Source organism: Mobula birostris, chromosome 28 (genome assembly GCF_030028105.1).
Source record: "Mobula birostris isolate sMobBir1 chromosome 28, sMobBir1.hap1, whole genome shotgun sequence".
In the NCBI taxonomy this organism is placed as follows: Eukaryota; Metazoa; Chordata; class Chondrichthyes; order Myliobatiformes; family Myliobatidae; genus Mobula; species Mobula birostris.
The window spans coordinates 10,226,064-10,239,291 of NC_092397.1; the positions used below are offsets into that span (position 1 = coordinate 10,226,064).

The window sequence follows — 13,228 nt, forward strand, 5'->3', positions numbered from 1 at the left end:
CAATTTGAGTGGTATGGGACGCTGGTATTGATCAGTAAATAAAGTGTGTCGAGTAAAAAAAAATAAATCAGTGAAACTTAAATATAACTGTAATTTATGAGGGGCAGATACTGAGTTTGAAACATTCCTTGTAATTCTAAATTCTCAATTAAATCATCTCTTTATTTCATAAGACCATAAGACATAGAAGCAGAATTCGGCCATTTGGCCCATCGAGTCTGCTCCACCATTTCATCATGGCTGATCCACTTTCCCTCTCAGCCCTAATCTCCTGCCTCCCCCACCCCCCCGTATCCCTTCATGCCCTGACTAATCACAAATTTATCAACTTCTGCCTTAAATATACCAAATGACTTGGCCTCCACAGCCCCCTGTGGCAACGAATTCCACAGATTCACCATTCTCTGGCTAAAGAAATTCCTCCTCACGTTTGTACTATAAGGACACCTCTCTACTCTAAGGCTGTGTCCTCTGGTCTTAGACTTGCACCACAAGAAACGTCCTCTTCACATCCACTCTACCGCAGCCTTTCAACATTCGATGGGTTTCAATTAGGTCACCCCCACCTCGTTCTTCTGAATTCCGGTGAATACAGGCCCAAAGTCATCAAACGCTCTTCAAGCCATTCAATCCTGGAATCATTTTCTTGAACCTCCTTTGAGCCCTCTCTAGATTCAACCACATCCTTTCTAAGATAAGGGGTGCAACACTGCTAATCCAAGTGAGGCCTCACCAGTGTTTTATAAAATCTCAACATTACATCCTTGCTTTTATAGTCTAGTCCTCTTGAGATGAATGCTAACATCGCATCTGCCTTCCTCACCACAGACTCAACCTGCAATTAACCTTTAAGAAATCCTGCACAAGGACTCCCAAGTCCCTTTGCACCTCATATTTTTGAATTTTCTCTCCATTTGGAAAATAATCTACCCTTTTACTTCTCCTACCAACGTGCATGACCATACACTTCCAGACATTGTATTCCATCTGCCTTTCCTCCAAATTATAGTGCGTACAAGCCAATATTCAACTGCACAGGGTAAGTCACTCATCCATGGAACCGAACCAGTCTAATCAATCTACGCTGAAACAATCCCAAAAGAAATATTTGTAATTCAAAGAAAGATGCATACAGGGATCCAAGTCTGGTCGATCCATGGGTTCCTCTTGCGCCAAGACGAGCCCACCCTTAGGGTGGAGGAGCAACACCTTATATTCCGTCTGGGTACCCTCCAAGCTGATCGATTTCTCCTTCTGGTAAACAAATCCCACCCCCAACCTCCCTCCCCACCCCGCCCTCCGCCCTGACTCAGCTGCCAATTACTTACCCCTGGGTCCTCTCCTCCTCCTCTTTCTCCTCTCCCATCAGATTCCCTCCTCTCCTGCTCTTGACCTTTCCCATCCACCTGGCCACCTTCCAGCTCGCCTCCTTCCCCTCCCCGCTCCCAAACTTCTCATTCTGGCAGCTTCCCCCTATCCTTTCCAGTCCCCAAGAAGGGCCGTGCCCCAAAACGTCGACTGTTTATTCTTTTCCACAGATGCTGCCCGAGTTCCTGCTGAGGCATTTTGTGTGTGTTGCTCTTCTCTCTCTGGTGCCCTGCACAATCTCAGCAAGTCCTTCTTGTCCCTGTCACCGATTTTAATTGCAAATCCGGGTGTCAATTAACTCTACCAGCAGAATAAACAGGGCCTATATGATGCAGGGAAAAGGCTAACACTGCGAGCAATGCAAAAGCCATTAATCCATTATGGAATGTCTGTTAGCCGGCTGCCTGCAGGGAAACCAGCAAGACATCATGTAGCCCGTCAATCAGTAAGCTGTTCTGGTAGATCCAGACTGACCAGATGCAGCTACGCTAGAGTTACTGCCACAAGATTCCCTATTCTCTTTCCATCTCTCTCTTCATGTAAACCCTTCCTTTATTCCCAGCAGATCCAACATAAATATTCCAGAGGAAATAAACCCAGCTGAACCAGTCTCTCCTTACAACTGTAATGCTCTTATGCACACCCTGGAGCTGAGACTTCGTAACCTGAGGTCTGTGGATAGATTCCAGGGCGTCCCATAGATACTGCCTGACTGCCTTAGTTCCTCAAGCATGTGATGCATCCCATTTCTGTTCTTCATCATCTTATCCAAGGGAGTCAGCGCTGCCCTCCGGTATTTGCTCAGCAGAAGACCAGCCGTGTTGCGGTCGACCGCAGGGTTCTGTGGCATTCGTGGACTCAGGATCTGGTCTCTCTCTATATATTTTTTTGGTGTGGTTTTATTTTACCGCTATCTTATATGCGTTTGCTATCTTGTGTGTGCGAGGACTCAGGGCCTCAAGCCGCAGTTGTTGCCTGTTTACAGCCTCCAGGAGGGGCGCAGGAGCTGGTGCACTCCACCGGGGGGCGGTGTGGCGCGGCATTCAGGCTGGAGTCGGTGCTGCCCCCCAGGGTTCACTCGGCAGAAGACAAGCTGCATTGCGGCTGACTGCAGTTTTCTGCCGCATTCATGGACTCAGGGTCTGGACTATTTTTTTGGGTGTGGCTGGATCATACTGATATGTTTATGTGCTTGCTACCTTGTACTTGCTAAGTATGCCTTGTGCTGCGTTTTGCACCTTGGCCCCGGAGTAAAACTGTCTCGTTTGGCTGTATTCACGTATATTCATGTATGGTTGAATGACAAACTTGAATTGAATTGAATTGCATTAGGACTTCCAGGGATTTATGAATCTACACCTCAAGGTTCTCCTGTTCATAAAGACTCCCTAGAACCTTGCCTCCTTGCCTTCGCGAAATGCATCACTTCACACCTAAGAGAATTGTCCCATTTGCCTTTGTGCCACACACTTCTCAGATGATCTATATTATACCGCATCCTTAAAAACCTTCCTCCCTCTCTACACCGCCATTAATATTGTATACATGGTTGACACACGGTCTCTATATTATACCATTTCCTTAAAACACCTTCCTCCCTCTCTACACCACCAATTTTCTTAACACCTGCAGACTTGCTAATCACGCTCCACATTCATTAATGCTCTGCCTCACTCCATTGTGTCTCACTCATCCAAGTCTCGTGACAAACTCGAGTCACGCCGAGTCAGGCACTCAACCCACACACCTACATTACGAAAACAAATCTGGCTGACAGATTCTACAATTATAAGAAAATGAAAGTTAAAATTTTGATTATTTTCCCCCCTATCAGCCCTGCCATAGATGGGATGTTTTATCGTACAACGTGCTAACTTATAGTTGGAGGCGCAGGACCATTTTAAATGGCTGTGTGCTTCTAATTTGCATCCCAGGACTGCCCATGCACATTCCGACATGTCGAGCTGGTCAACAGCAATTAAATTACGCAGGGAGCATCAAATAGCAGCCAGGACCAGTTCAGCCAGTTTCAGAGCCAGGTGGATCTGTGCAAATGACCCCAGGCTTTGAACAAGAATGAGAATTTGCATTAAATTAATGGGCTTCAACAGAGACAATCTGACTGAGCAGAATACAACCATTCTGTGTAATAATTTTAAAAGAGGGAATTAAAACCGCATCTCACACGTAACAGCATATCTGGGTTATTTCAGTGCCAGTCATGGTACTCTGTGGACAATGGGTTGTGATGTGGTGGCACAGCGCCACTTCATGGCCGAGTCCCATCAGATTCCTTCCTCAGTCCTTTAACTAGTAAGCCTGCCAGCTTCTCACTTGAGCCCTCTCTCCCCCACCCACCCACCTTCCCCCTCTTCTGGCTTCTTCCCCCTTTCCTTTCCAGTGTCTCAGCCCCAAACATCGACTGTCTATTCCTCTCCAACGACCTGGCCTCCACAGCTGCCTGTGGCAATGAATTCCACAGACTCACCGCCCTCTGGCGAAAGAGATCCCTCCTCATCTCTGTCCTAAAGGCTCGTCCTACTGCACTGAGGCTGGGCCCTCTGAACTCGCAGGTGTATACAGAAACTCTTCACTAGACGAAAGAGTAGAAATTTTGCTGTCAGCAGAAGCAATCAATTCTGCAATTTAAAAAAAAAGAGCTGAAATGAGCAGAGAGAGAACTGACGATTGTTAGCACAGGCATCATTGCAGGGACATGGCTTATCCTTGGACTAATGGAATGTCACCTGTGAAACATAGCTGCGTAAGTGTCGGATGGGAATGGGAGCTATAATTTAAACATGTTATGCAAATGCCTGTGACTTATTCCACTCAGTGATACTTTGGGAGAAATCTTAAGTGACATGGGTGCTGGCCAAAGCCATTCCCTTTCGATGAAGTGCTGGAATGCACCACCAAATGCTGGAAACGCAGTACGTCAGGCAACATCAGTGGCAAGGAATAAACTGTTGACTTTTCCGACCAAGACTGTTCATCGGGACTGGAAGTGGAGGGGGTGGGGAGTCATTATAAAAAGGTGGGGGGGGGGAGAGCAAGAGTAAAAAATAGAATGTGGTGAGTGAGACCAGGTGAGGGGGAAGATGAGGGGGGGTGTAAGCTGGAAGGTGATAGGTGGAAAAGGTAAAACGGCTGGAGGAGGAGGAGGAATCAGATAGGAGAGGAGAGTGGACCGTAGGAGAAAGAGAAGGAGGAGGTCACCGGGGGGGGGGGGGGGGGTGATGGCCAGGTGAGAAGAAGAATAATACTATTCTTTCGCACTTCTGGTCAGATGCTAACTGCACTTCATTGGCTTTATATCTGTGCTCGGCACAATGACAATAAAGTTTAATCTAATCTAAGAGGGGAGCTAGAATGGGGGAATGGAAAAAAGACAGGTGGGGGTTGAAAGAACTGGAAGGTAGGGAAATTGATTTCCCTGCCGTTGGGTACGAGGCTACCCAGAAAGAATATGAGGTGTTACCCTTCCAACACGATAGTGGCCACATCGTGACACATGTCGTAATAGGACTGGGCAGTGGAATTAAAATGTTTGGCCAGCGGGAAATCCTGACAGTTGAAGGTGCTTAAGTGTTTTTTTCCCTTTGTAGTGTGACTACTGATGCAAGCCTCACTGAATCCAAGGCTGAGCTGGAGGTGAACAACATGTCTAGCTACTCCTGTTGCCAGTCTGCACTCTACGCTGTCCAAATGATCAGAAGTGAATCTTAAACACGTGGAAATCGGCAGATGCTCAAAATTCAAGCAACACACATAAAAGTTGCTGGTGAACACAGCAGGCCAGGCAGCATCTCTAGGAAGAGGTACAGTCGATGTTTCAGGCCGAAACCCTTTGTCCTGACATCAACTGTACCTCTTCCTAGAGATGCTGCCTGGCCTGCTGCGTTCACCAGCAACTTTTAGGAGTAAATCTTAATTCTTTTTGCAGCAGTGGCATCAGTTTAAATTGTAACCTTCTGCATTCTCATGAACCACTGACTGCCCTCCAGTCACAGTGGAGCTATGAGCTCAGAACAAACAAAAGAGCTGGTCACTGGCTTCAGGAAGTGGGTCAGTGCAGAGTGCAGACGCTCCTGTTTACATCAGCAGTGCTGAGGCCGAGAGCTTCAAGTTGCTCAGAGTGAACATCACCAAAAGCCTGTCCACGTGAACGCCACGGCCACGAAGCAGTGCGGTTATCACAGATCGTCTTGTGTGGATACAGAAAGGTTGCGGTTCCACTTACGCACAGCTCTCCACAGAATTTGTGATTTTGCTTTGCACAGACGAAACACACCAGTACTGGGTCAGTTCATAGAACAGACAGGAAAACGAAAAGCTTGCTTCAGTTTTTTTAAAGTCTAACACACACACCATCAAGCAAACAGCTCATTATAAACACGCCGACTGTTCCTAACAAAAGTATGCACTAAGCTGCCTTGATCAGCAAAACTCCATTCCAGAGATACATTTCTCCGGGATTTTCAGTGAAGCTTACCAAGTGTAGCAGCCACTCCAACAACCCAGCGCTGCTGCTAGAGACCAAGCACCAGTACTTAAACAACAGGAATTCTGCAGATGTTGGAAATTCAAGCAACACACATCAAAGTTGCTGGTGAACGCAGCAGGCCAGGCAGCATCTCTAGAAGAGGTACAGTCGACCTTTCAGGCCGAGACCCTTCGTCAGCACAAGTACCTATCTTGTTTGACTCGGCCTTTGATCCACTCCAATAATAATGTTCAAAAAGTCAAAAAAATGTATTTCATCATCTATTAGCAACTAGCAAAACATACAATCTTAAAATGATGAAACTAAGTCGAGCAATATTAAGCAGGCTTAATCCAAGTTAGGTAGAGTTAAGCAATTTCAAATGCAGTCCCCAGCTCCAAACTCAGCAGAATAAAGCATGAACACGTAACTTACTCCCTTTGCCTTAACCCAGTGCTCCCCAACCTCCGGGCCGCGGGCCGATACATTGCCGCGAAGCATGCAGGGGTGCAGCGGTAGCCAGAACGCACCCAGCACATCTTTAAGAAAAAAGCCAAAATAAACAAGCTAATTAATTAGGTGCCGCCCGGTTGCTGATTGCCATCGCCTCTGATATGGGCCGACATTTACGTGCTGGGCGGCGCCTAATTAATTGGCTTGTTTATTTTGGGTTTTTCTTAAAGATGTGCTGTGTGCATTCCGACTACCGCTGCACCTCTGCATCCTTCGCGGCAATGTGTCAGTCTGTGGCCCGGAGGTTGGGGACCACTGCTTTAACCACACCCCCACCCAAGTGACTAGCTACCATAATAAACACGCGACACAGAATAACAGTGCAGATAGAAAACAAGTGTGCGGCTCCTACACCGGGAGAACTCAAACAGTCAGAGTTGATGCTGTTAATAAGAAGGTAAGTAAAGGGCACTTCAGTAAACTTCAGCTTGTCCAGTGATCAGGCAGGAGAAACCCTTAGCACTTGCCTCTCATTAAACCACTCTACCTCGAGCGGCTGTCACAGACAAAACAGGAAGACCCCAGTGAAGGATCCTGTCCAGTGGAGAAACTCATGGTCTTCTGTGGCTTCAGGATCTCCAGGCCGGAGTTCTACGCCATGGACCCCTACCGTTAACCGAGGGATCTGTAAACCCCAGGTTGGGAACCCCTGCTTCTCGAGAAAGGTAGGATGAATGAGGGTGCTTACACCTTGCTCGAGGCCGATGAATGTTCTCAGAGGTGGGCGATAGTCGGGAAAAGGGTCGGGATCAAGATGGTCCGTTCCATCAAATGTGAATGAAAGGGATAAATGTTGACAGCGTTTGGACAGTCACAGCTCCAGTGACCTGGGACCGATCCTGATATCTGATACAGTATGGAATTTGAACATCCTCCCTGCGTGTGCATCATCTCCCAGTTTCCTCCCACAGGGCAAAGATATATACCTGTTGCCCATTGTAAATTCTCCCTCGCGTGAATGCTCAAAGGTTCAGAGGTTCTTTTATTAGCAAAGTACATATGCAGCATACAACTCTGAGATTCTTCTTCTCCAGATAGCCACGGAACAAAGAAAACCATGGCAGTCAGAACAGAGAGAAACAGCAAACACAATCATTCACCCCCTTCACATGAAAAGCAACAAGAATGTCAACCCCCACCCCCACATGAAACGCAACAAGAATGTCAACCCCCACCCCCACATGAAACGCAACAAGAACACTGAACACTGACCTCCAAACACCCCTCCCTCCCACAAAAACATGAGAAAGAATGGGTGAAAACACAGAATATTGCATTAACTCCACATCGATTCCATCGAGGTCTTTCACCATTTGATAGGCTTCAACAAGATTCCCCCCCCCCCACCATTCTTCTGAATTCCAGTGTGACCCAGGGCTATCAAACGCTCCTCATATGATAATCCTTTCAATCCCAGTATTGTTTTTGTGAACCTCCTGTGAACCCTCTGCAATATCATCACATCCTTCTCAGACAAGGGGCCCAAAACTCCTCACAATACTCCAAGTGAGGCCTCACCAGTGCTTTATGAAGCCTCAACATCACATCCTTGCTTTTATGTAGACTTCGACATCCACCAGCTTCAGTATCTCTCCGGTGACTTCATTCACAGTCCCAACACCCTGCACCAACCAAATCCTTTTTTTCCCCCAAATACAGCAAAAGATGGCAGCAAGCATTCAAGTCAACATCAATGCCTAAACTGGCCCGAAATATAAAGGAAAGCAATGTAACGAGACCAGCAAGCAGAACCACACAACAAAATCACAGTATTTCTGACTAAAACTTACCTCCATTTTCCCCTTCTCCGCATTATGGTGGGTGCTCAGCAGTGCATTGTGAATGAGCTTTATCAGGAAGGATTTGTGCATGTCACGGAGAAAGGACCCCTCCACCCACACAGAGTCCATCCTCTCTTTAACCTCCTTTTGTTGCCATGTCCTCTTCCCAGCCAGACATGAGACTCCTGCATTTGCCCTTGGCGTCTGGACAGGGACCGCACAGTTAGTTTAAGATGTCCGCTAGAGAAACTTGGTGGAAAGTAGAGATTGAGAATGAATTTAGGTTTCCCTTCAACAGTACACTGCCATCTAACAGCACCTCACTCTGTCCAGTTTCACGGAACCAGGAAATACAGAATTAACTTGGAGTCATAAAAAGGTATGGCACTGAAACAGGCCCCTCGGCCCATCTAGTCCCTGCTGAAGCCATTTAAATTGCCTATTCCCATCGAGCTGCACTGGGACCATCGCCCTCCATGTATCTACCCAAACTTCTCTTAAACCTCAAAATCGAGCTCGTATGTATCACTTGTGCTGGCAGATCATCCCACACTGTCACCACCCTCTGGGTGAAGAAGTTTCCCCTCGTATTCCCCTTCAACTTTTCACCTTTCACCCTTAACCCATGACCTTTAGATGTAGTCCCACCCAACCTCAGTAGAAAAAGCCTGTTCGCATTTATCCTATTTATATCCCTCATAATTTTGTATACCTCTATCAAACCTCCGCTCAATCTTCCACGTTCCAAGGAATAAAGTCCTAACCTATTCAATATTTCCTTATAACTCAGGTCTTCCAGACCCGGCAACATCCTTGTAAGTTTTCTCCGCACTCTTTCGACCTTATTTACATCTTTCCTGTCGGTAGGTGACCAAAACTGCACACAATACTCCAAACCAGGCCTCACCAACTTCTCATACAAATTCAACAAAACATGTCGCAAAAAATAAACCTCTTTTAATTGATTCACAGAATACAGGAATCACAGAAGACATTACCCACCCCTAGTTTTCACTGTGAGATATCATACAGGCCATTTCTAAGGGCAGGTCCGCAGTCAACCATTTTGTTGGATCTGGAGTCACATGGGGAGCCACACAGATGATTTACCTCCTAGTGAACCGGATACGTCTCTACAATACGATCACCATTGCTGAATGACCGATTTATTTTATTCCCCGGCTGCCGTTTAAACCCACGTCGGCTGGTCGCCGTCCCAGAACAAATCTGCCTACCTGCCAAGGCTTTGATACGTGAGCGTTCGAAGAGTCGCGCTGAGCTGTTCTCGTTGTCCCACTCCTCCTCACCGGCATCCCACCGGTTGTTAATGTCGTTGTACTGCTGCTGGATTTCGATGCTGTCGTAGTCTGTGCCCGTTGACATCGTGTTGCTCATCCTTCAGGAGAACCCGCGCTCCTCGATCACAGCTGCAAGGCAAGAGGAGACCTGCTTAATCACCGAGTGTGGTTAAAAAGGAACAAGCTGTTAAGACTATAGAACACAGGAGCAGAACTAAGCCATTCGGTCCATCAAGTCTGCTCCACCATTCCATCATGGCTGATCATTTTTACCGTATTATTTATTTTTTTGGGATACAGTGCGGAATAGACCCTTTCGGACTACGCTGCCCAGCAATCCCACCCCCTCCCGATTTAATCTTAGCCTAACCACAGGACAATTTACAATGACCAATTAACTTCCCAATCAGTACATCCTTTTGAGTGTAGGGTGAAACCAGAGCACCTGGAGGAAACCCACGCAGTCACAAACTCCTTATAGGCAGCAGTGGGATTTGAACCCAGGTCTCCTGTACTGTAAAGTGTTGTGCTAACCACCATGTTACCATGCCACTCTCTAATTATCGTCCCTCTCAACCCCATACTCCTGCCAGATATTTGACGCCCTGACTAATCAAGAACCTATCAACCTCCATTTGCCTCCACAGCCACCTGTGGCAATGAACTGCACAGATTCACCACCCTCTGGGCTAAACAAATTCCTCCTCATCTCTTTTCTAAAGGGACGTCCTTCTATTCTGAGGTTGTGCCCTCTGGTCCAAGACCCCCCCGCTATAGGTAACATCCTCTCCACGTCCAGTCTATCTAGGCCTTTCAATATTCAATCATTCTGACAGTTCAAACTGTCCTAAATATGTTTATCTCTCAAGATGATTCCCAAATTTGATTCACAGAGAGGTCCCTTGCTCTACTCACCTACACTGGAACAGGATTAGTTACACTCACCGCATATGCGCGTATTTGTTGGGCACGTGGCCAAGTGGTTAAGGCATTCGTCTAGTGATCTGAAAGTTGCTAGTTCGAGCAGCGTGTTTGTGCCCTTGAGCAAGGCACTTAACCACACATTGCTCTAGTGTCTGTGCGAGGAGTGGCGCCCCACACAGACTTCCAATCTGCGCCTCGTAAGGCATGAAAATGCCCGACGCAGGCCTCTCCTGGTCTGAGTCAACATTCCTTCCCTCCCCTCCCCCCACCGCATATGCTCTCTACTATACAACAACCTGCTAATTACCACATAGTACCATCGGTGAATTACCATTGCACAGTCACTTCCTGCAGAACCATTCCCTAGCAACGCCTTCAAAGAGAAAAGATCAATGCTTTTGCCACTGCTTGGGCAAATGGAGGGGGCTTTGATATTTCTGTTGTTCTACGGGGTTTCTCTGTTTCGTGGATGTCTGTGCAGAGGACAAATTTCAGGTTGTACAACTGTGTACGTACCCTGATATTAAATGGACTTTAAAACCTTTGAAAAAGGATGGTCTATCTTAGTATTAGGTATGACAGTTCGGCGCCAGAAACAATTCTTCACAAACTGCAACAATTCTGATTTTAGATTACGTCCCTTACACAAAATGGCAGACACCTCTGTCCATGAATATAATTTCACAATTCAAATCTGGAAATGAGTGGTGAGCGTGTATATGGAACAAGGGTCTGTTGGACCTGCATCGGATTCGTACCAAGAATGATGACACAAAGGTCCTCGTAAAATCTCTCAATGGCCTGGTTTGACCATCCAGAGCACCAATAAACTACAAGGACAGATCCCTTTGGACTTAAGGTGCAATTTGCTTGAATTTTCCAACTATTAAAGACTGCGTATAGGGTCAGTAGAATTGTTTCTGGTGCTGGGCCATTGTACCCAATACTGCGATGGACAATCTTTTTACAAAGGTTTCAAAGTCCATTTAATATCAGAGTACGGTTATACAGTTATACAACCTGAAATTCGTCCTCTTCACAGACATCCACTAGTTGGGAGATGGGATTTGGAAGGATTTTAGAGCCAGGCTTTTCGAATATAAAGTTAGGATGGTTTGGACATTTAAAAATCCCAACTGCAACAGGCAACATGGCTCAGATATTACATTTAAACTTGAGATGGTTGGACCTTAACTAAAATTATGAAGAAATTTCGCTGAAAGATGAAGATGAAGAAAAAGGGTTAGGTCACCGAATAACACACACAAAATACCGGAGGAACTCAGCAGGCCAGGCAGCATCAATGGAAAAGAGTAAACAGTTGATGTTTCAGGCTGAGACGGTCTTGGCCCGAACTGTTGAATGTTTATTTATTTCTGTCGCTGCTGCCTGGCCTGCTGAGTTCCTCCAGCATTTTGTGTGTGTGTGTGTGTTACATGGATTTGCAGCATCTGCAGATTTCCTCATGTTTGCAGGTCACAGAGTAGCCCTGATCTCACAAATGCATCTAGCTGAACAGCCTCTTCCTGTTCTCAATTTTCAAATTACCGTGGGGCGGCACCGTAGCAGAGCGATTGGTGTAACGCTATTACAGCGCCAATGGCTCTCGGCTCAATAACGACTGCTGTCTATAAGGAGTCTGCATGTTCTCCCTGTGTCCATGTGGGTTTCCTCCGGTTCCCTCCCACATTCCAAAGACCTACAGGTTAGGGCTAGCAAACTGCAGATGTGCTACGTTGGTACTGGTAGCATAGTAAGACTTGCTTTGTGAGCAGTCTGAGAAACGTCTCAATCCTCCAGCACATCCTCGGACTGCATCAGTCATCGAGGCAAATGACACATTTCACTCCAAGAACATGTGACACATAAAGCTAATCTCAAACTTAAATTTAGAGCGGTTTAAACGTCGATTCAAAAGCAGACTAGAATTTACACTGAGGCCCATCTCACTCCAAAAAAAAATGGATTAAATGAACAAGTAGGAATGTCCTAAATAAGCATTTGGATCAGAAGATGCAGTCTATGTCTAGCTTGTCCTAGTTTTAAACTGGGACACCTTTAAAAGAGATTGTAAAGGTCACAATATATCAACAATTTTGTGTTTTCCACTCTATCTATAGCCGCCTTCTCTACATGCAAAAGTTGCTTGGTGTCTCTCATCCTTCACGGCATAATTTTTAATACTTCCTTTCAGCATGGTGGTGCATAATTAATTGCACGAACAGCTTCTCACCACTGAATTCCTTTCCAGCAGTTCAAAAGAGAATTCAAAATGTTGTCTGAAAATTAATAGCCCTACTTCACCAAGTCATTTTTCATCCTGTCGTTGCTTGTAGAGCTGTTCGACACTTGTGCAGCTTTCCAATTCTACTTCAAATTTTCAGCATCTTACTTTTTAAAAAAAAATTATTGATGGTTTTTTTTTTAAACGAAGACATTTTTAATCCCTCACATTGTGGGATGGATGTAAGATTTACGTAAATTCTAAATTCTTTCAAACAAGAGCATACCACAGTCTACCCAGCGCTGAAACAGGCAAAGTATTATCTTTAATAAAGTTGATTAGATACTGGGCCGCATTATGATTATCCCTAGTTTGACTTCAATTCTCTCAATGACTCATAGCTTCTTCCTTTCTGCCATCAGATTTCTAAATGAACATTGAACCCATGAACACCTCCTCACTATTTTTTAATTTTTGTGTTTGCACTATTTACTTAACTACTTGATATATAAAAGTAGTTGTTGTGACGTGTCTAGTGTGGTAGCATAGTGGGTCGTGCCTGTCGCTCTCACTCTCAGTCCCCACCGCTGGCGAGCAGTCTCGGGAACAGGAGAGCTGAATGTGTCAGTCTGTC

At 45.9% G+C, this 13,228-nt stretch overlaps 1 protein-coding gene across 3 annotated transcripts in view; it reads right to left on the reverse strand.

The window, feature by feature from the left end:
- Positions 1–13,228, reverse strand: part of LOC140189258 (spectrin beta chain, non-erythrocytic 1-like) — a 464,253-nt gene that overhangs the window by 326,237 nt on the left and 124,788 nt on the right. For 2 of the 3 annotated variants that reach the window (XM_072245944.1, XM_072245947.1), the window contains exon 2: positions 9,384–9,575. In XM_072245944.1, the coding sequence (XP_072102045.1) occupies positions 9,384–9,543 (160 nt within the window). In that variant the 5' untranslated portion in view covers positions 9,544–9,575. Of the gene's footprint in view, positions 1–9,277; positions 9,280–9,383; positions 9,576–13,228 lie in introns of all 3 variants that reach the window. The other variant, XM_072245948.1, reaches the window with a different exon arrangement.